Source organism: Ovis aries, chromosome 17 (assembly GCF_016772045.2).
Source record: "Ovis aries strain OAR_USU_Benz2616 breed Rambouillet chromosome 17, ARS-UI_Ramb_v3.0, whole genome shotgun sequence".
Taxonomy (NCBI): domain Eukaryota; kingdom Metazoa; phylum Chordata; class Mammalia; order Artiodactyla; family Bovidae; genus Ovis; species Ovis aries.
In genome coordinates this window covers 71,771,978-71,793,439 of record NC_056070.1, presented here as the reverse complement: position 1 = coordinate 71,793,439, position 21,462 = coordinate 71,771,978, and the positions used below count along the sequence as shown (strand labels likewise).

Genomic DNA, 21,462 nt, shown 5'->3' with positions numbered 1-21,462 from the left:
AGCTGTGACTCAGCATCCATCACCACGCCTGGTTATAAGTTTTTTGTGTGCTAAGAACGCTCAAGATCTATTCTCTCAGCAGCTTTCACGTATACAATATGGTACTGACTGTGGCAACCCACTCCAGAGGGGGACGTCCACGGGCAGAGGAGCCTGGTGGGCTACAGTCCCTGAGGTCGCAGAGTCGGCCACAACCGAGCGGCTAACACACAGTCACCGTGCTGTTCCGTACATCCCCAGGACTTGCTTGTCTTGTTCCTGGAAGTTTGTGCCTTTTGATCACCTGATCTCTTCTTAGAAGGGTGTACCAGCCGTTTTGGACTAGGACCCAGCCCACTGACCTCATGTTAATTACGATTTTAAAGACCCTTATCTCCAAGGACAGTCGCGTTCTGGGGCGCCGGGGACACACCCCTGGCATGACACCATCACACCCAGCGCTACAGTGTGGTCTTGGCCTCCAGGACCCTACCCGCCCCCACCCCCGTCTGTGTCCAGGGGCCTGCCAGCTCTGTGTTCAAGGCAGAGACTGCAGAGTGGGGAGGAGGGGGTCCTTGCTGTAGCCCACAGGTGTGTGGGTCCCATCGTCTAGAAAGCAGGCTCAGAACAGCAGGTTTAAGGGACAAAGGCCCTGGTCCCAGGAGACGGGGTTTCCCTTGGGCAGGTGGCGTCAGGCCCAGCCTCGCCCTGTGACTGGGGAGGAGGCGGGCCGCTCAGCCCTGGCCAGTCCAAAGGTCCCGTGGCAGCAGTGCTGAGGCTGGCTGGGCAGGTGCTGGGCAAGGCGGGGTTGTGGCAGAGAGGCCACGGTGGCTGTGCGCTGGGCCCGATGCCCCTCCTCCCCCCTCCCTCCCCCTGCCTTGCTCAACTTCTCCTGGACGGCCGCTCCTCCCTCCTCCGTCACGGGCTCAAGGTGCGAAGGAGGGCTTTGCCTGCCGCCCTGCCCAGCTCCCCACTGCCCGTTGCCCGGCGTCAACGCCAAGGGTGGCCCCCGGCTTTGCTGGATGACTGGCCAGACTTTGCAAGGACCAGAAACCGGGGGCTGACCTGCCGGGGGACCCCCAGGCCTCCTGAGTTTCATCCCACCCAGAACCTTCTTGGGAAGCTGGTCATCTGGGTTCCTCCACCTCGATGACCCTCCTCGCCACCCCCACCCGCCCCCCTAGGCCTGACATTTGTCCTTTTGTCCTGCAGAGTGAGTTGGACTTGGAAAAGGGCTCAGAGATGAGAAAATGGGTCCTGTCTGGCATCCTGGCTAGTGAGGAGACTTACCTGAGCCACTTGGAGGCGCTGCTGCTGGTGAGGGGGGCCGGGGAGGGCGGTGCCGGGTGGGCAGGGCAGGCCTGGGCAGTGCTGCCATGGAGGCCTGGGAGCAGCCCCCACCTGCCCCCGGAATCCCTGCCAACACCCGCAGGAGGGCCGGACATGGCCCCGCTGCGGAGGTTGGCCCTCCCCAGGAGGGCAGTGGACGCACTCGTGAGACGTGGTGCCCAGCCGAGCCGGCTTCACGTTTTTGCGGCTACTGAAATTTAAAAACCGAAGCGCGTGTGTGTTCACATGACCGCGCACACTTGGCACGCAGCGAGCCCCGTCCCCTGCCACCCCCCCAACCCGCCGCCTGTGCCCTCCTCCAGCCCATGAAGCCTTTGAAGGCGGCCGCCACCACCTCTCAGCCGGTGCTGACGAGCCAGCAGGTCGAGACCATCTTCTTCAAGGTGCCTGAGCTTTACGAGATCCACAAGGACTTCTACGACGGGCTCCTGCCCCGAGTGCAGCAGTGGGGCCACCAGCAGCGCGTGGGCGACCTCTTCCAGAAGCTGGTGAGGAACCTGGGGCCTCGCGGGGGTGACGGGCGGGAGCGCGGGGGGCCAGGCCTCTCCCTGAGCCTGGCGCCCACCCACCGCCAGGGGTGTGGTAGGGAGGGAGAGTCCAGGCGCATCTCACCGCCCCGGACGCCCAGGGCGGGCCGCGGGAGTGGGTGCTGTGCAGCCCCCTGCTGGACCCCCACGCGAGGACGCCGAGCCAGGCTTTTTCCCCACGGCCCGCCCCTGGTACGTCGCTGGTGCTTTCCGGCTCCGCCCGAGTTCTGCTCAGGCTCCAGACGGGGCCCTCTTTGGACCACAAAGAGGCGGCTGACCGGGCAGCAAGACTGAGCTTCCAGGCACGGGCACCGGGGTGGGGAGCCGGGAGCCGCCCGCGCAGGTGGGGACAGCGGGGCTCGTCGGGCTTTGCTGCATGTTTGCAGTTCTCTTGAGTTAAAGGATTAGTCAAGGACTTTTTAAAGAACGAGAGAAAGGCAGTTTGGGGAGGGAAGGTTGATCAGGGGCGAGGAGCCCTCTGGTCGCCAGGGCGGGTCCCTGACTGAGGACGTGGTGAGGACAGGCCTCCTGTGTGGCCCCAGCTCCCGTGGCCGCCGCTTTAGAACCTGGAGCCGAATTTATCGCTAGCGATGGTGATCACGGCGCCCTGGAGACGCGGCGCATCCCGTGGACGGGGGTGGAGGAGGCGGCAGGGCTGGTTTGTGTGCGGCTGGCCCAGCAGAGAGGCGGCCTCCCAGCACTGCCAGTCCTACCCCAGCCCTCCTCGAAGGCGGGTGCCAGGCCGGCCCGTGTGACCGGGGTTCCCCCTCCAGGGACCTGGAATCCCAGCTCCCGGGTTGCCCGGGCCTCCTGTGTGCGTGCTCTTTCCCTGAGAGGGAACCCGGCCTTCCGGGCTGGGGTGGCCGAGGTCGCTGGGCCCCCTTCTCAGTGCTGGGAGTACACGGAGACCGAGCGCCAGCCCCCAGCCCTCCTGGGCTGCCCAGACGCCCAGGTGGCCAGCCTCGGCTCATGCTGGGACCCTGGCGTTCCGCTTGGGCATGGCTTTCCTGTGAGCCGTCCCCTCTGTCCACCGCCCGGGGCTCCAGGAAGGGGAGGAATGCCTCTTTGGTTCAGATTCCCCCACCTGGGACCCCTTTCCCAGGGCGAGAGCTGGGAGACCGGTACTCTCCATCCTCAAAACCCCCATCTTTGAAGACCTGTGTTGTGGGCAGAAACTGCAACCACGCTTTTCCCCAAATAACACTCAAGTCACCCAGAAACTTAAAAAAATTAATAGTCTGACAAACACTGGGATTTGCAGCGTTTGCTCTGGTCTTCCTGGTGTCCTGGGTGTATGAGGTGCTGCAACGGGCAGGTGGGGGAGGCGCGGCCCTATGCAAGAGCAGCCGCCGTGGGAGGTGGTTGCTGGGGGGCTACGTGCTGCATGTTCACCTGTGTGCCCCCGGGGCCGGGTGCTGGGCATCCCCATGGACAGGTGGACGGGTCCCCGTCCCCACCGCTTTCAGGTTAGCACAGTGGGGTCGGGCTCCCCGGCTGGGAGAGTCTTGGGACCCCCAGGAACCCGCACTGCCCCAGCCCTGGTACCGCCGCTCCCCAGTAACTCGCGAGCCACGCCTCGCCGCTGGGAAGCCCCTCCCTGCCACTGCTTTGACTCCCTTCCTGTGGGTTAATCACCACCCAGTCCGGGCTTTGTTTCTGGCTGAATTTTCATTAGCTCAGACTTTTTGGTTACTAATCATTTCAAACTTCCTGAATTGTTGCAAGGATCGCACAGAGTAGTCTGTGCCGGCTGTGCCACTTGTAACATTTTGCTTTCTCTTTCTTTCTCTTTTGCTTTCTCTTTTTCTCTCTTCTTTGAATATACACGCGCGTGCACACACACACACACACACACACAGAGTGAATAGTTGGAGAGGAAAGTGCGGCTCCTGCCTTTTATCTCTGTGTGTCATCGAGTATTTGCTAAGGACAGGCTCCTCCACAGCCCACAGGACAGTGCTCCATCGGAGGTGGTCCGTGTTCACGTGACACTGCTAATCAATACGCCCTCCTTCTGCGGATCTCTTCCAGGTTAGGTGTCCTGCTCTTTACGGCTGTTCTCCTTCCGAGTCAGGATGTGGGCACCAGGTCTCTGTAGTTTAACATCTGTACCGTTTCCTTGACCTGAGCTGGTCTTCTGCAACCGTGACATTTTTCTTAAGGGTACAGGCCGGTTTGGGTCGGATGTTTTTTCAGGAAGAGATTCAGGTTCTGTGTTTAACCACTGCACTGATGCTGTGTCCTGTCGGTGCCTCACATGGTGTGGGGCGGGCACCTCGTCTCCATCTGTGCCGTTATCCGTGCAGCTCGGATTCTGATTGGTGCCTGATCTCCATCTGTCCCGTTATCCGTGCAGCTCGGATTCTGATTGGTGCACCTGTTCTCCATCTGTGCCGTTATCCGTGCAGCTCGGGTTCTGATTGGTGCAGCTAGTCTCCATCTGTCCCGTTATCCGTGCAGCTCGGGTTCTGATTGGTGCAGGTGGTCTCCATCTGTCTCGTCATCCGTGCAGCTCGCTTTCTGATTGGTGCACCTGGTTACCCGGGCAGCTCGGGTCCTGATTGGTGCACCTGAGCTCCATCTGTCCCGTTACGCGTGCAGCTGGATTCGGATTGGTACAGGAGTTGCTGAAACCTCTCCAAAGCCACGTGGGAGATGTGAGCTCTTGAAAGAGCGGGCAGAAGTAACAGACAAGGGGTTCTGTGTTGGTGTATTTGCTACCGCCCAGGCGGCTCAAACAACAGAGGTCTACCTCCCCGCATTTCTGGAGGCGGGCAGTCTGAGATCCAGGCGCTGGCAGGGCTGGTTTCTCCCAAGGCCTCTCCTCCATGCGTCAGTGGCTGTTATTTCCCTGTGTCTTCACGTGGTCATCCGGCTGTTTCTGTGTCCTAATCTTTTTTTCGCCTAAAGACCCTTGTCAGATTGGATCAGGCCCATGCGAACAGCCTCATGTATTCTAAAACATTACTTTGACGTGGACCATTCTTACATTCTTTATTGGATTTGTCACACTATTGCTTTTGTTTTACGTTTTGGGTTTTTGGCCTCGAGGCACGAGGCACGTAGGATCTCGGCTCCCTGATCAGAGGGTGAACCTCCTGCACTGGAAGGTGAAGTTTTAACCACTGGACCACCCAGGAAGTCCCGTAATGGCGTCATTTTCTCCCCATCACCTCTTTAGGCCCATCTCCAGCTACAGTCACATGCTCGGGGTCAGGGCTTCGACTTAGAGATTCCAAGGGACACACTTCAGTAGTAACATCCCCTCGAGACTAGGCTGAGCCATTGCCTCTTCTAAAGGTCACCCCAGCCACGGTACCTACGGCAGCCCCGCTGTTCTCCCCTGCTCTGCCATCAGCCACCCGTCATATTATGCGTTTCTTTATTTATGTACTGAGCGCTCTGCTCCCGGCCACACGCACTGTGTCTGAATGATTGGTGGTGACGGTGCCTGAAGCAGGGCCTTTGTTTGGGCGGGAGACTCTCACTGAGCGGGGAAGTGGGGGGAGAAGGGGCTCTGGGTCCCACCGTATGACAGGCGACCTGGGCTCTTGGACGCAGCGGCTTGTCCGGGTGAACGCTGTGGCCAGGGCCGGCCAGGGCCCCCTCCAGCTGCTGTTTTTTCTCAGGCACCCCCAGACCCTCGGTGCAACCCCCACAGGGAGCGGGGCCAGAAGGCCAGACAGTGCGGAGGGCATCTGCCCTTGCCATCCGAAGAAATGTAAAATTCGATACAAATGCAGATGCACGTAGAAATAAAATTTAGGTTCGATGCAGAGCAAACGCCAGGATCGGCAGATGTCTTGGGCCTGCGGCTCCCGGCGGGCTGCAGTGGAGGAGACCCAGCCAGCTGGTCACGGGGTCTGCCCTCACCTGCCCGGGCTGGGCTTTCCCTGCTGCCTCTGGAGGTGACCCAGGCCCTGGTGATGGTGGTGGCCGCAGACAAACCTGCCCCCGACCTTGGAAGTCTTGACGCAGCTGAGTGTCGGGGCAGGAGAACAGGACAAACGCCGCTTGCTCTGCAGCCGGCAGTGGAGGCCTCCCGCCTGCCAGGTGTGCCGAGGGACGCCTGAGCCCGGTCGCGGGTCTGGATGGGGCTCACATCTGGGCAGTGGGAGCCTGTCTTCTCTGTGGGCAGCTAAGCTGCGCATTTCTCACGTGTCTGAAGAGGTCGTAGAGTAGCAGAGCTGTGTAGCCCTTCCTTGCTGGCTGGGTCTCCTTGCAGTCCAAGGGACTCTCTAGAGTCTTCTCCAGCACCACAGTTCGAAAGCATCAATTCTTCGGTGCTCCGCCTTCTTTGTGATCCAAGGAGATCAAACCAGTCAATCCTAAAGGAAATTAACCCTGAATATTCGTTGGAAGGATTGATACTGAAGCTGAAGCTTGAATACTCTAGCCACCTGATGAGAAAAGCTGACTCATTGGAAAAGACCCTGATGCTGGGAAAGATTGAAGGCGGGAGGAGAAGGGGACGACAGAGGATGAGATGGTTGGATGGCATCACCGACTCCATGGACATGAGTTTGGGCAAACTCCATGAGTTGGTGATAGACAGGGAGGCCTGGTGGGCTGCAGTCCAGGGTCACAAAGAGTTGGACACGACTGAGCGACTGGACAGCAGCAACAGCGGTGCAGCCCCCCAGGCCGGGGACGGGTCCCGTGAGGCGTCTGCAGCTGGGACGAGAAGGGGCCTCCCCTCCCACCTGCTGGAGACCCTCATCTTTGTTCACTGACATCCTGGGACTGCAGCCGTTTGCTGGTGGCCCGGTTTAAACAAGCAGGGTGGGAGGAGGAGATTGCTGGGAAGAGAGCCTCTGCCTGCCTGGGGCTGTGAGTCACCTCCCCACAAGTCGAGTTGGAAGCAGAAGTGTGCTCAGCGCGTGGGCCGGGGAAGCAGGGGGGCGGCGGTGAGTGCGCAGGGAGCTGAGGTTCCTGCAGCCCCGCACCGGCTGCTGCACCTGGGCCTAGGGGAAGTTGGAGACCACCTGCCCCTCTCCTGCCCGGCCCCTGTCCCACTCTCTCCCCCTTCCTCCCTGCAGGCCAGCCAGCTGGGTGTGTACCGGGCCTTTGTGGACAACTATGAAGTTGCCATGGAAACAGCCGAGAAGTGCTGCCAGGCCAACGCTCAGTTTGCAGAAATCTCTGAGGTACGCGTGATGCTGCTCAGAGAGGTGTGCCCCTCCGCCTCCCTGGGTGGGGCCGGGGGGGAGTGCCGTGGGCGATTATGGGCACACCGTGACCCCTGAGAGCACGCGCTGCACACCGAGGTCTGGTCGTGAGCTTGTGTTTCCGGATGCCTGCGGGTGGGCCCTGTCAGCCCCAGCCGGGGTTGGGGGCACTGTCCCGAGCAGCCTCGGGCACTTCCTGCCCTCCCAGCTGCGAGGGCCCGGCTCGGGAGTCCGTCTGGGCAGCCTGGACGGATGCTGTCTTGCGCTTGTCTATGAGATCCCCAGGAACAGAGGGGTCTCGACACCCGAGCCAGAGGCCGACGTTGCACCTTGCGGGCAGAGAGCAGGCAGGGGCCTCGTGCTCTGCTCCTCTGGGGCTTACAGCCAGCGCGGGGCGGGCTGCCCACCCACGACAGGGGGGCTGCAGGCTGCCAGCTGCACCAGCCCAGCAGCTCTGAAACCTCGAGCCCTGGAGTGTCAGTACAAGGAGGGGCCTTGGAAGAGCCCCTGGAGGCAGGAGATGGGCCTCCCCGCCCTGCCCATCCTGCTGTTCCCTGCAGTGGGGGGACACCTTCCTCTTCCGGGGCTCATCTTCCTCAGAGCCCTGACCTGCCTGCCCCGCCAAGCAAGGATTCTGCATGGGAAGACCTCTGAGTGAGAACTCAGCTGCTTTTTTTCATTTCTTCCTGTTGCCTGCTTGTGGGATCTTAGTTCCCCCACCAGGGAACCCATGTTCCTTGCATTGGTGGCGCAGAGTCTTAACAGTGGGCCCCCAAGGGAGCCCCGAGAACTCAGCTTTAGGAAGAGAAACGGAAGCCAGAAACAGGGAGGGCGGCTCTCTTGCGGGAGACTGACCGTATGTGTGCCGACAGCCGCATCCGGGCTTTGCTGCGGAGCGTTCGTGCTGTCTTATAGCCTGTCAGGGGGTGGGCCCTGCGGGTCCCAGCGCTGATGTGCCCCCAGGGTGCTAACACGTGCCACCCCGTCCCCCAGAGCCCACGGTGCCCTCCCCCGAGCCTGGTGCTGCTGGTCATAGGCAGCACGCGCCCAGGGCCGCAGGCTGGCTCCACGCTGCCCTCCACAGCTGCCCTGGTTGGCCTGGAGCGTTGGTCTGTTCCTCTCATTCATTCACTAAACTAGCAGCGCTCACGCCCCCAACAGCTGGGGTGCGGGCGCTGAGTCCCCAGGTGACCCTGACAAATGAAGACTCGTAACCTTTTAAGATCAGGCTGCACTTAAACGGGGCCACGTCCACATCCACCCAGACAGGTTCCTGCAGAAACGGGAGGAAGCGACGGTGGGACACCACGCGGGGCTCACGGGGTCCCACCGACCACGTGCAGGAGGGGATCCGAGCCCATTTCGGGGAACAGGAAACAGGACTGCGCTCGGGGGCAGCGAGCGGCCAGGCTGCCGTGAAGTTTTGTACCATCTGGCGGTGTCCACTCGGGTTCTCCATCCCTGTTTCAAAAAAGACGCAGAGAGGGACTTCCCTGGGGGTCCAGTGGCTGAGACTGCTCCCAGTGCAGGGTTCAATCCCCGGCTGGGGAGCTAGACCCCACATGCCGCAGCGAAGATCCCGTGTGCTGCAACTGAGCCAGATCACTAACAAACAGCAAAAAAACAGGCCCAGAGAAGCCAGAACCACACGGGATGAGAAAAGAGCCACCAGGACACGGAGCAGGCCACAGGTGTAGGGGCTGCGTTCAGGGGTGGGGGTCAGAGCTCGGCCGTGGGAACAGCGGCTCCACCTCCAAGGACACGGAGCAGTGGCCCTTCATCTCTCCCGGGACCAGCCTGCGCAATCCGCGTTTGCCATCGTCTGGTCAGCCCGGTCAGACTGGAGTTGCGCTTGCTGGGTTCCATGAGCCCAGGCTCCCTGGACAATAAACAGGTGGCGAGGGAAACAGTGAAAATGGTAGTCACTCAGTCCTGTGTGACTCTCTGTGACCCCCGTGGATTGATTGTGGTCTGCCAGGCTCCTCTGTCCGTGAAGTTCCTCAGGCGAGTAGCCATTCCCTTTTCCAGGGGATCTTCCCGAGCCAGGGGTCAGACCCAGGGATGAGACCCAGGTCTCCTGCATTTCATTTACCATCTGAGCCACCAGGGAAGCCCCTGATTAATAGGTAACGGGAATCAAGTGAAAAGGGCTTCTGGAGTCTGTAGTCGGCTTGGGAGCTGCGGGGTTAAACCAAACTTATGTTTCCTTAAGGCAGTCCCCCCCCCCCCCTCAGCCCCCAGACGATGAAGGGGCCCACGTGCATCGTGCCTTCCAGAGGCACCAAGCGTGGGCTGCCGCCCCGGCTCACCGGAGCAGCACCTGAAGTGTGCAGATTTGAGCTCTCACGCCTGCTCCCCACTCCCCCTCCCCTGCCCTCTGGGAGCTGCTGAGGCAGGCGATGGAGGAGCCCCTTCGGAGAACTAAACTCCCCGGAGGGGCACCAGGGCTTGTCGGGTGGCTGGTCCCGGAGGTTTCCTGCGGCCCGAGAGGTCAGGAACGCAGTCTGCAGCTGGGGTTTCTCGCTCCCAGTCCTCGCACTGGGTTTTCAGGGACGATTTCAGGCACACGGCCCTTCCGTTCCCTTTCTCTTGGTACCTCGGACCGAATCGGCAGCTCCTGTTAGTGCTGTTATGTTGAAAAATGACCCACCTGCTAAAACCCTGCTTGCTTCCCGGGCAAGGACTTTTGCAAAGTCCGGAGAGGGATGGAGGCAGCATGCCTGCTGGTGACTGCCTTGAGGCGGGGTGCTCTGAACCCCCCTGGCCCCTGGCCCCTTCATCCAAGCATGCTGTTTAACTGAGGCAAGGAAGCCGGTCCACGCTCCCAGGAGGAGTGCTGCCTTTGGTCTGGGTTTGCACGATCCTCTGCGTCAGAGGTCTCGGCCAGGGCCGATTGTGTGCCCTGGGGATGCCTAGCAATGCCTGGGGACGTCCCAGCAGGAGGAGGGGCTGTTCAGCCTCCAGGGCATCTCACAGCAGAGACTTTCCGTTGCTGAAGTCGGCCCTGCCCCCCACGCTGTGACCCAGACACACCCCTGAGGTTTGCGGTGTGAGAGGAGGCCGAGGCTCCTGGGGGTGAGCTCGCTGCTGCTCTGTTTGCCTCGCGTGAAAACGCGCTCTTCTCTCTGCAGAACCTGCGAGCCAGGAGCAACAAGGAGGCCAAGGACCAGACGACCAAGAACTCTCTGGAAAGTGAGTTCTCAGTGCTGAGGCCCCTGTGTGTCCCCGGGGGAGTGGTGGGGGGTGGCCGCTGCGAGGGGACAGGGCGCCCAGCCGGGGTGCCTTCTGCTGCTGCAGACCTCCAGTGGTGAGGTGGGGAGCGGGCAGTGGTGGGCGCGGCGGGACGCGGGCAGGACCTGTGGCCGCCGCCAGGGATCACGCGGGACGCCCCCCCGGGCCTCTCCAGCGCCACGGTGTCGTCCAGCGACCTTGCAGGGGGATCGCATCGTCCCTTCTTCCGGATGACACGACGGGTTTAGGATGGAAGGACCCGGGTAGAAGGCGGGTCCCGAGTGGCTGGGCAGAGCACGTGTGGTAGGAGCCGGGCCGGAGCTCCACCCCGCTTGGAGCCGGTCTCCCCCGTGTCTGTGAAATGGGGTGGCCGCAGAGCTGGCAGTGCTCGAGGGGGCCACGGGCAGAGACGCCGCCGACAGTGGCGGAAACACAGCGGGACCTGTGCCCGCAGTGGGCCGTGCCGCCCATGGAGCAGAGGGGACGGCCCGGCCGCTGGGGCTCCAGAAACGCCCGGCAGGCAGCTGGAGATGCTGCTCGCAGCAAAAAAGATCAGAGAGCCTGCCTCAGCCTAGACCCGGCACAGCCTGCGTACATGAGCAGTAAAAAGCAAACGAGCTGACCCACCGGTTCACCCGGGGGCTGTGTCTCAGCGCCAGGCCTGGCTCCGCGTGGAGACCGGCGGGCTGGTCTGCCCGCAGGGACCCGCGCCGGCCCATCCTCCCAGGGAGCCGCCTGGCTCCCTGACCCCTGCCTTTGAGTGCTTGCTGCCGAGGCAGCCTCGCAGGCTTGGGTCCTGGATCAGCCCCGGACCCGACGCTGACGTCATGGACCGAAAGCCCACAGCGACGTCCCCAGCCTTCTAAGGCGCCGGGTTCCCCCCCCCGACCCCAGTCCCCAAGCAGAGGGGAGGTGGGGTGCCCTGGGATGTGGGGTGAGGGCCACCTCCTCCTCCACCCTTGCAGCAAGGGCGGGTGGTCGGCCTCCTCCACCTGCGACCTTTCAGCTCCTGCTTGTCTCCCCGCAGCCCTGCTGTACAAGCCCGTGGACCGGGTGACCCGGAGCACGCTGGTCCTGCACGTGAGTCTCTGGGGCCCGAGGCCTCCGCGCCCTGGGGCTCTTGGCTTCTGCTCTCCTGGGGCTGACGCCGCTGTCGGTCAGCTCTGCTCACCTGCCCTCTTTGCTGCCCCCTCCTGTACTGAGCATGCGGAAGTGAGGCACCTCTCCTTTCCCCAGCTCCTGGGGTGGGGAGTGGTCCAGGGCTCCCAGTGCCTCATCAGAGTGGGCACGGATGGGGAGGGGCTCTAGAATGGGGGAGGGGGCAGGGCACGGATGCCAGGTGCCCACCTGGGCTGCCCACCAGATGGACAGCGCGTGAGGGGGCCCGCCCAGCGGGGCTGCTTGCGAGGACAGCGGGGAGTCACTCATGTGTTACTAGGTGGTTGTCATTCGGCATTCGTGTGTGCGTGCGTGCTCAGTCATGTCCAACTCTTGGCGACCCTCTGGACGGTAGCCTGCAAGGCTCCTCTGTCCATGGGGCTCTCCAGGCAAGGATACTGGAGTGGCTTGCCACGCCCTCCTCCAGGGGATCTTCCGACCCAGGGATCGAACCCACGTCCCTTGCGTCTCCTGTGTTGGCAGGCGGGCTCTTTACCACTCACCGCCTGGGCAGCCTGGTCATCTTAATCCCGAGAAACAAAAGCAGAGGGAGGAAGGCCCCCAGCCCTACTGCCCGCGACCCTATCCACAGGTCTTTAGAGCAAGTCTTACACGCGCGTTTTAAAAAATGTACGACCGGCCCGCAGAAGCGTGTGACGCGTGCGTTTCCTCTCCTGCTCCCTGCCCACAGCAAACCCACCGCCAGGAGGATCTTTAGTGCCAGCACACGCGGTGTATTCTAATCACTCACAGAGACGTGCTGGGCCTCTCGTCGCGAGCGTGGCGTTTGCCCGTTTGTGCTGGGCCTCCCGTTGCGTGCGTGGCCTCTGCCCCTGTGTGCTGCATCAGGGCGGTTGCCCGCGTGGCGTTTGCCCCTGTGTGCTGGGCCTCCCATTGCGCGCGTGGCCTCTGCCCCTGTGTGCTGCGTCAGGGCGGTTGCCTGCGTGGCGTTTGCCCCTGTGCGCTGGGTCAGGGCGGTTGCGCCCAGGCAGCCCTGCCTCATGCTTCTCTGAGCTGCCTGGTTTCCCACGCAGTGCACGTTTAGTAATGTCTTACGTCACAGAGACTTCGTGGATGGAGGGAGATGAGCTGAGACGTGCGCTTTGCACACGTTTGCCAGGCTCTGGTGCTGGAGCCCTGGAGACCCTCCATTTGGCCCCTGGGCAGCGATGAGCTCAGGCCTGGCGGAGAGGCTGCTCTGGGACCCCACACCAGGGTCTTCCTTGACTTGTCTCATCTTCCCAGGCTCTCGTTGCCGTAAGATTTGGGAGACAAGAGGGTTCTGTGGCTCTGGACCACGGAGCCATTGACTTTGAGCTCGAATTACTGGCATCCCCCGTGGAGAGAAAGTCCCAGGCTCTGATCTGAGAGAGCAGGAGTCAGGAAGGTTTGGGGCTTTCTGCTGGCCTCGCACAGGCCAGCGCACCTGGGTGGTCTCGGTGGACACGAAACACGTCCAGAGGCGGTTTCGCTTGATGCCACCACACACGAGGGGGCACCGCTGGCATTGAGTGGGCAGAGGCCAGTGCTGCTGCCAGCCTCCTGCAGGGCACGGGGCTGCCCCACCAGAGTTTCTCGGCCCTTGCGAGAGAAACCTGCCCCAGAGCCGCAGCGTGGAGCCCCTCTCGGCAGCGTGCAAACAGCATTGGCTTGTGGGCTCTGCTCGGGACCTCCCCCAGGCATGGAGCTCTGCCATGCGGCCCGGGCTGTCAGAGGGGCGGCCCCGGGTCCCCCCAGAGCGTCTGCGGCTCACGAGTCCGACGGGCCCAGAGGCTCTGACTCAACCCTTCCCCCGAGACAGGACTTGCTGAAACACACGCCCCCCGGCCACCCTGACCACCCGCTGCTGCAGGACGCCCTCCGCATCTCGCAGAACTTCCTGTCCAGCATCAACGAGGAGATCACGCCCCGCCGGCAGTCCATGACCGTGAAGAAGGGAGAGGTGAGTGCGGCGGCCACTGCCCCGCTGTGTCCCTGCAGCTCAGCCCAGCACAGAGACACCCGGCCCTGGGGGCCCTGGACCCAGGGGGGACCCTGGCCGGCGCCGGGGCGTCCGGGTGGGATTGCAGGGATGTGTAGCCTCACTGCGGGGGTTGTGTCCAGAGCCCCCCACACTTCTGCCAGATTGGGGTCCCAGAGATGGGCCAGAAGGCAGTCGGCATTTGTCTGCCTGGAGACTGCTCCGTGACCCCCTGACTATTCTTTCACGATAAGACAGTTGACAGCGGGTTTGAGGACTTCCCGGGGAAGAAAGGGAGCGGGGCATGGTGTGTTCATAGCTGAGAACGGGGTTGACGTCCTCGGGGGGGTTCCCCTTCTCCTCCTCCCCCCGCACTGAGAGCCCCTCCTGCCCTCCGTTGTCCCTGGAGGAGAGGGTGTGGCGCAGAGGGGCCAGGTGCCACCCTGGCAGTCTTCGCCCTTCCCTGGAGAGGCCCGCCCGTGCCAGGCAGCTTGCAGCGAGATGGCAGAGGTATGCCAGTCCGGGGGCTGGCTTCCAGCGTGAGCACTGTGCTGGACGTGCGCCAGGGCGGGTGCAGGCAGGGACAGGGCGTGTGGGTCGCCACCGCCGGGAGCCACCTCCTCCTCTTCCTGCTTCTTCGAGTCCTCGGGGCTCAGCAGTGCCCAGTTTGCCCCGCCGGGCACTCGGGGCAGCTGGCAAGCAGCTCTCGGCCTGAAGCTCCTCCGGGGAAGTCGTGCCTGAGTGCCCAGCCCCCCTGGCCACCAGTTCACGGTCAGCAGACACGGGAGTTGCTTCCGTCAGGACGGCCTTGCCGTGGCTCTGTCCCCCTTCCCGGGAAGCGGCTTCAGGGCACGTCGAGTCTGTTTCACGCCCCCCTCTGCAGCGGGCACCCCTGAGGAGATGAGCCTTCCTGCTCCTCCGGCTGCTGGAATCAGCTGCCTTTGGTCAGGTGTCGCCTGCGGTCGGCAGCCAGGCTCTCGTTCCTGTGTCTCTCGTCACAGGCCTCCTTCCCCAGGGACCGTGGCTGGGGTCCCGGGGCGCCTGAGCGGGATGGAGTACGGAGGGGCTGGGGCTCCGTGGGAGCCGGGCTTCTGCCTGCCCCCCAACCCCACCCCACCCCACCAGCGTCTGGTCCTGGTGGCCTGTGGCGTCTGCTCTTCGAGGGGAGTCATGTGGGTGCCTTGGCTGTGAAAAGCGAGGAGGAGGGCCAGTGACCCTGAAAGGGGTCTGCCCCGCCGCGGCCCTCCGTTCAGGGCTGTCTGCCGGGAGCACGGTAAGGGACGTAGGTGGCAGCTAGGCCGGGACACAGGCTTCCGGGGTGCCCTGGCAGCAAGGAGATCTCCCTGCCAAGGCAGGGGAAGCGGGGTCCATCCCTGGTTGGGAAGAGCCCCTGGAGAAGGAAATGGCCACCCAGTCCAGTATCCTTGTCTGGGAAATCCCGCGGACAGAGGAGCCTGGGGGCCTGCAGTCCATGGGGTCACGAAGAGTCGGAAACGGCTGAGCGGCTAAACTGTCACCAGCAGACCAGCATGAAGGCAGGTGCACGGACACCTGGCCGGTCCAGGGCAGACAGGACTAGTCAGTCAGCGACTGATGATCAGGGAGCCCCCTCCCAGGCCGCCCCAGCCCTTGCCGTCTCAAGGACGCCTGTCCTGGGTTTCTCAGTGACTCAGCGGAGCCCTCTCCTGGGCCGCGGGCCACCCCCACCGAGGTGCCAGAACGTGCCCACCCCGGTCCTCGCCTCCAGTGGCGCCCCCGTTGAACGGCAGCTCCCTCGGGGGCGTGTCCTCGTCGGCTGGGGCCGGGGCCAGGCTGTAACAAAACACCATCGCCTGGAGGGGTGGAAGCTTCTCACGGCTCTGGAAGATGGAAGCGGAGCTCGCGTGCGCAACGCTCGGGGGTCCGGTGGGGGCTGCCTCCTGCTCTCGCATGGCCGACGAGGGGCCATGTTGTCCTGGTGGCAGCCGGAGGCAGCTGGCCGGCCTGGGGGAGACCCTTGGCAAAGAGGCGCTCCTCTGAGACACTTGGTGTAACCCCTTTGTGGAAATGGGGGTGATGGTGTCTCCCCTGCAGAGGCGTTGTGAGGCTCAGCGGGGACTTAAGGACGGGGAGACTGTGGACCAGGGACCCGACCCCCAGAAGCCTCGGCAGAGAGGGGCCGGTAGCCCACCGGGGAGGTCTCTTCGTGCCCAGCTTGAAGGACACTGAGGCTTGGGGAACCCAGGCGGCCAAGCCAGCGACCCCGCTGCAGAGAGAGGAGGGCGGTGCGGACTCAGGGCCGGGCCCGGCGGACATGGTTACCCGAGGATGAGGCCGCGTCTCTTGCAGGGGGTGCCAGTCCGCAGCCCTGGCACCTTCCCTGCCAGCCCCCACACGCCCCGGGATGTGGGCACGTGGGGACACGGGTAGGGAGGACACGTGTGTGCACGCAGGCACACCAAGGGGACACACACACAGCGGCCCGCGCCTACTCAGGCACACACAGAGACAGCCCGTCGCGGCCCCCAGGGTGAATGGGGAGCGGCCTGGCTGCCAGCCAAGTCTGCCCTGAGTCTCCCCACCCCCAGCCGGCGCCGGGAGGGGCGGGTGCGGGAACTGATGCTGGCGGCCCTGGAGGATGCAGGTGGTGCCCGGGGCGGGGAGAGGGGGTGCTCACGGGGGCTCCGTCCGGCCGGGACCCCGGGCGATTCTGCCTTCGGGCCCTGCGGCCCGGGGGACCGTCCTCCTCTGAGCTGGAGGTCGGGCGCCCTCTGCTGGCGACGGCCAGTAGCTCAGCCCGTTCGGTTCCCCCTCCAACTCACAGAAGGTCCCCCCTGCAATTCACAGAAGGTCCCCCGGTCTTGCCTCCGGGGCTGGAGAACCTTCTGCCGAGTCCCTGCTGAGGGGACATCGCCCCGTTTGTCTCTTGAGGACTAAAGCATCCTGGGACCTGCCCCCACCCCAGCACATACCCAGCCATCAGGTGCCCACGCCCGCACACCCCCCAGCGCCACAGGCTGGTGGAGGGCTGTGACCGCACGCCGTGGCCTTGGCACGCGGGCAGCCCTCCTACTCTTGCACGTAGGGTGTGGTCGGCGTGGGCAGCGCCCATGTGAACCGTCTGCGCTCTGTGCCAGGGCCTGGCGGGCTGCCGTGAGCCCACCCGCACGTGATGGTGACGTGAGTGTGGGGGCCCCGGCCCAGGCTGCACTAGCTTCTGGGGGGCTCTGGGTGAGCGTTGGCAGGGGGTTCAGAGAGGCACAGCCTCCCCAAGAAGAACGTAGGGTGCGGGTGCCTGGACCTGCCGGGGGCGGCCGCGGTGAGGCAGCACTGGAGTTCTGCGTGATGAGCGGGCCTGACGCGCTGCACTGCCCCACCCCCCCCCCCCCCCAACCCCAGCCGTCGCAGACTGGGGGGAAGGTTGCATTTTCTGAGGGGCCTTCCCTGAGGCTGGGTGGGCAGAGTCCCTCTCCCTCCGGGCACAGACCCCTGAGTCCCTGCTCGCTTTCTGCACTGCTGGGGTGGGTGGCGGAGCTCCCTGTCTGTAAAATGGGCACAAGGACCCACCCCCAGCCTCTGCGCCTGTCCTCGGCAGGGCACAGCCTTGGTCCAGGTGACGAGGTGGTGGCTGCTGGTTGTCAGCTGGCGACCGATCTACTGCTATACGCCCTGGACCTGTCTGAGCTGGGGAGACCCGCCCTTGTGCTTCAGGGAAGCCCCCAGGGCAGAGGCGCAGGGCTTGCCAGGGCGCTGGTGCCTCGAGTCCGCCCACCGTTCAAGGCCTCCTCGGGGCTCGGGGCCTGCATCAGACACGTGACCCCTGTGTGGGCTTCTGTCCATCAGCGGGCCGTGACCTGAGCAGGACTGGAATGCGGGGTCCCATCTGGGGGACCCCTGCCTGGCCTTCTGATGCCCGCAGATCCGGGCCTGCCCCTGAGCGTGACTGCCCCCCTCTCGGAGTCCTCTCTGCTTGGCCCCTCCCCATTCACCAGGCGGCTGTCCACCCTCAGCACCGGGCCCTTCTTGCTGGTGTGGTGGTGGTCCCCCACACGAGATTGTCCCCTCTTCTCCTGGCCGGCCTCCCGCCCGGGTCTCTAGGGCTGTCCTGGGGAGGGAGGCCCGGGCTGCTCTTGCTCAGACGGGCTCTCCATCCCCTGGGCTGCTCTCTCCGGCCTCCACGCATCTTCCCCCACAGGCCGTGTGCCCCAGGCTCTTGGGTACTTTAATGGACAGAGGGCAAGGGGTGTGAGGTGTTTGCAGGCAGAGGGGGTGCTGGGAGGTGGAGGTGGGGGCAGAGGCCCCGACCCCTGCCCTGACCACCCCGTCTCGCCCTGCTCACAGCACCGGCAGCTGCTCAAGGACAGCTTCATGGTGGAGCTGGTGGAGGGGGCCCGCAAGCTGCGGCACGTCTTCCTCTTCACCGACCTGCTGCTCTGCACCAAGCTCAAGAAGCAGAGCGGGGGGTGAGTGGCCGTGTGGCGCCCCGGCCCGGCGCGGGGTCCAGGGCACCCGGGGCGGTATCTACAGGAGGAGACTGGGTGTTCTTGCCAGTCAGCTTGCAGAGGTCACCTCCTGTGGGCCTCTCGTTAAGCTACAGTCTGTTTCCAGCTGGACGCAGTGCCAGGCTCAAGGTCAGAGGTCATCATTAGCATGTATCCTGGGTCAGCGTGAGTGACTGGGCTATTGACTCTTAACAGGAACAGGGGAGCCCGACTGTGACTTTGGGGGGCTGTCAGGTCGTGACTGAGAGAGGTCCGGGGTGCGGGGTCTGCAGCAGGTGGGGCATGCATGGTGCCTGCCCCGCCCTGGCCCTTGGCAGACATCACCAGCCGATGGCCAAGAACGCAGTGGCTTCTGCGTGGCTCTCAGCTGTGGCCTGCAGACCCCACCCGGCCCCTCGGATCAGATCGCCCAGGGTGCAGGGGCAGCAACGAAGGAAGAGACCAGGCTCTTCAGCCACTCTGCCGTCCCCGTGCTGAGTGGATTTAATCAGAAGAGCGCTTCAGCTTCCCCGTCTGTCAAGAGTGGGGGGGTTACACTGGGTGGATTTGCAGCCCTGGGGGCGTCTGCAGTCCTGTCCTGTCCTTGGCAGCCTAGGTGGTCTGCCGTGTCAGGAAAGAGTGGATGAGGCATGTCAGACCCCTGGGGCCTGCGTCCCACGTGAGCAGTGTCCCTGCACAGGGGTCACTGGGGCTGGGTCGCCAGTGTCCCCCTGTGACCTCATCCTGGCCTGTTTCGGGGACCACAGACAGGGTTTGAAGGTCAGGTAGACGTCGTGGCCGTGACCTCAGGGCTCCCAGACTGAAAAACAGTGACTTAAGGAGAGGAAGGTGGGCAGCCTGTTAACGTGCCCCCCACCCCCCCACCCAGCAAAACCCAGCAGTACGACTGCAAGTGGTATATCCCGCTCACGGACCTGAGCTTCCAGACAGTGGACGAGTCGGAGGCCGCGCCCAGCATCCCCCTGGTGCTGGATGAGGAGCTGGACGCCATGAAGATCAAGATCTCCCAGATTAAGAGTGACATCCAGAGAGAGAAGGTGCGCGGGCAGGGCCGGGGGGGGGACCAGGCTGGCTCTGCAGCTCCGGGGGCAGCAGCACCTCCCAGTGGGCGAGTTCTGCTGGGCCTCTGACCCACTGTGGGTCTCTGGGACCTGCTGGGACCCCAAGAGCACTCGGAGCACCAGGCATCCCATCAGACGGAGCTGTCCAGGCTCGGGCGGAGGGGGCGGGGGGTTTGCCTTGCTGTCCCTGTTATAACTGCCCCAATGGGGAGCGAGTCCCAGGTGGGGGACACGGCCCCTCCGGAGGGTCTGACCTGCACCTGGCAGACCCCTGGTGGTTTCTGGAGAGGAGCAGTGTTCTGAGGGAACAGTGAAGCAAGCCCCCAACCTGTGGGGTCAGTCTGTAGGAACTGTGTGGCAGCCAAACACGTGGTGGGTCCCCAGAAGGCTGACGTCCAGGGACCCCAGCTGCTGCAGTGGGTGCAGCGGGACAGGCGTCCTTTGCTGCCCCCCCCCGCCCTCCCTGCTGCTCCAGAAACCCCGGGGGATGGGGGAGGCATGGAGCTCCGGGCCAGCACAAACTCTGGGTTGTCTGTTAGTCTGGCCGGGGCAGTGTCCCAAGGGCTGTCGAGCCCCATCCACTGCTGCACGTGTCCAGGCCGTGCCCCTGGGACAGAGGCTTCAGGAGGGCGGTGCACGGCAGGAAAAAAGAGGGTTTTCCCTACCAGGTCCTGGGGGTGCGTCTCGCCCTGCACAGGACCCTCACTCCCAGGTGACTCGATGCCAAAATCTGCAGACCCGGGAGCAGGGCGGGGCCCTCAGGGTCACGACGGGCCCCTGGAGGTTGTCCAAAGTTTGGGGAAAGTGAAGGAAGGGAGGTCAGTGAGAGGAAGCCTTACTCCCTCAGGGAGCGTGCAGTGAGCACGTCTGGCAGCCTGGGCCTGGCCTGGACGGTGTGGCCGAGGCTCTGTCCACGGGCTTCTGTCCTCTGCGGCCCGAGGGTCCAGGCCCGTGGGCAGGCTGAGCAGGAGCGCGCAGCGCTGGGTCGGGGCTGGACATGTAGCCGTACCCTCTCCCCGCAGAGAGCGAACAAGGGCAGCAAGGCCATCGAGAGGCTGAGGAAGAAGCTGTCGGAGCAGGAGTCGCTGCTGCTCCTCATGTCCCCGAATATGGCCTTCCGCGTGCACAGCCGCAACGGGAAGGTGAGTGACCGCCGGCCACGCCACGCAGGCCACGCCCCCGCCCGCCAGCCACGCTCAGCCGAACACACACCTCAGGCCACGCCCCCACCACAGACCACGCCCATATGCCTCCGGCGTGCGCCCCTCCCCCTTGTCTACCTGTCACGCCCGCAGGCCACGTCCACGTGACGGTCAGGTCACGCCCACATGCCGGCCCGTCCCCACTACCGGTCACGCCCACAGGCCATGCCCTCACTCCCCGGTCACACTCTGCGGACTACGCACCTCGCAGGCCACGCCCGCCCACAGGCAACGCCCATGTGACAGCCAGGCCACGCCCACATGTCGGCCCAACTACCGGTCACGCCCACAGGCCACGCCCCCCGCCCGCCAGTCACGGGCGTGGTCACACAGCTTGCTGACCACGCCCCGTGCCGGCCACAGCCCTACTTGCCGGTCACACCCTGTAGACCACGCCCCACTTACAGGCCACGCCCCACTCCCCGCCCGCCACAGCCCTACCCACCATTCACATCCTGTAGACCACGGCCATTCTCCCACTGGCCACGCCCCCACCCCAGGCCACGCCCACCCCACCCCGCTGGCTGCTGGCTGCCTGTGGTCCCTCTTCGGCCCTAGAGGCTTGTGCAGCATGGCACACGGGCCCGAGGGCTCCCCTTAGGGGCTCTGGCCCGAACCCCCACAGCTGGGAGGTGGCAGGGACTCCAGCGGCGTCTCCACAGGGTTGGGGGCTCACAGGCTCTCCGTGCAAGGATGCAGTCTGGGAGCCCGTGGGCCTGAGGGACCACCTCCCTTCCACCCTGAGGGCTCTTCTCTGGGCATCACGCGCCTGCCCAGGGTCTCTGCGGGGGTCTCTCAGCCCGGTCTCGCCCAGGCTGGTGGGCATCAGCCCTCCCCCGGCACATCCGTCCTGGGGACCCGGTGGCCCCGTGCTGCGACGCATCACCCTGACCCAGGTGGGCAGGGGGTGCGGGAGCAGGGCTGCGAGTCCACCCCGCTACCCCCCGGCTCTGACAAGTGCAGCGCGGGGCTGTGGGCGCCCCGAGCGGGTTCGCTGCTGGCTCCACATGATGGCCGGGACAGAGCCCGGTCTGCTGGGCACCCACTCAGCAGGGTGGTGATGACTGGGGCGTGCTCTCCCCCTGCCCCCAGAGTTACACGTTCCTGATCTCCTCCGACTACGAGCGGGCCGAGTGGAGAGAGAGCGTCCGGGAGCAGCAGAAGAAGTGTGAGTGGCCCCTGGGCCGGGCGGGGGCTCCAGAAGCGGGCTCGGGCATTGGCCCTGCGGTCTCTGAGCTCGTTTTCCCCAGCGGGCTGGGCCGTGGAACTCATCCAAGTGAGGTGTGCCTTGGAGCTCTGACACAGAAGATGCTTGAGGAGGGGCTGTCCTGAAAGGACTCCTTGC

At 64.2% G+C, this 21,462-nt stretch overlaps 1 protein-coding gene across 3 annotated transcripts in view; it reads left to right on the top strand.

Annotated features, from left to right (window-relative positions):
• BCR (BCR activator of RhoGEF and GTPase) overlaps window positions 1–21,462 on the top strand; it is an 85,691-nt gene that overhangs the window by 43,668 nt on the left and 20,561 nt on the right. For all 3 annotated transcript variants that reach the window (XM_027956858.3, XM_042234165.1, XM_042234164.1), the window contains exons 3-12: window positions 1,192–1,296; window positions 1,632–1,817; window positions 6,896–7,003; window positions 10,156–10,216; window positions 11,283–11,335; window positions 13,215–13,355; window positions 17,694–17,815; window positions 18,723–18,891; window positions 19,938–20,057; window positions 21,210–21,285. In XM_027956858.3, the coding sequence (XP_027812659.2) occupies window positions 1,192–1,296; window positions 1,632–1,817; window positions 6,896–7,003; window positions 10,156–10,216; window positions 11,283–11,335; window positions 13,215–13,355; window positions 17,694–17,815; window positions 18,723–18,891; window positions 19,938–20,057; window positions 21,210–21,285 (1,141 nt within the window). The remainder of the gene's footprint in view (window positions 1–1,191; window positions 1,297–1,631; window positions 1,818–6,895; window positions 7,004–10,155; window positions 10,217–11,282; window positions 11,336–13,214; window positions 13,356–17,693; window positions 17,816–18,722; window positions 18,892–19,937; window positions 20,058–21,209; window positions 21,286–21,462) is intronic.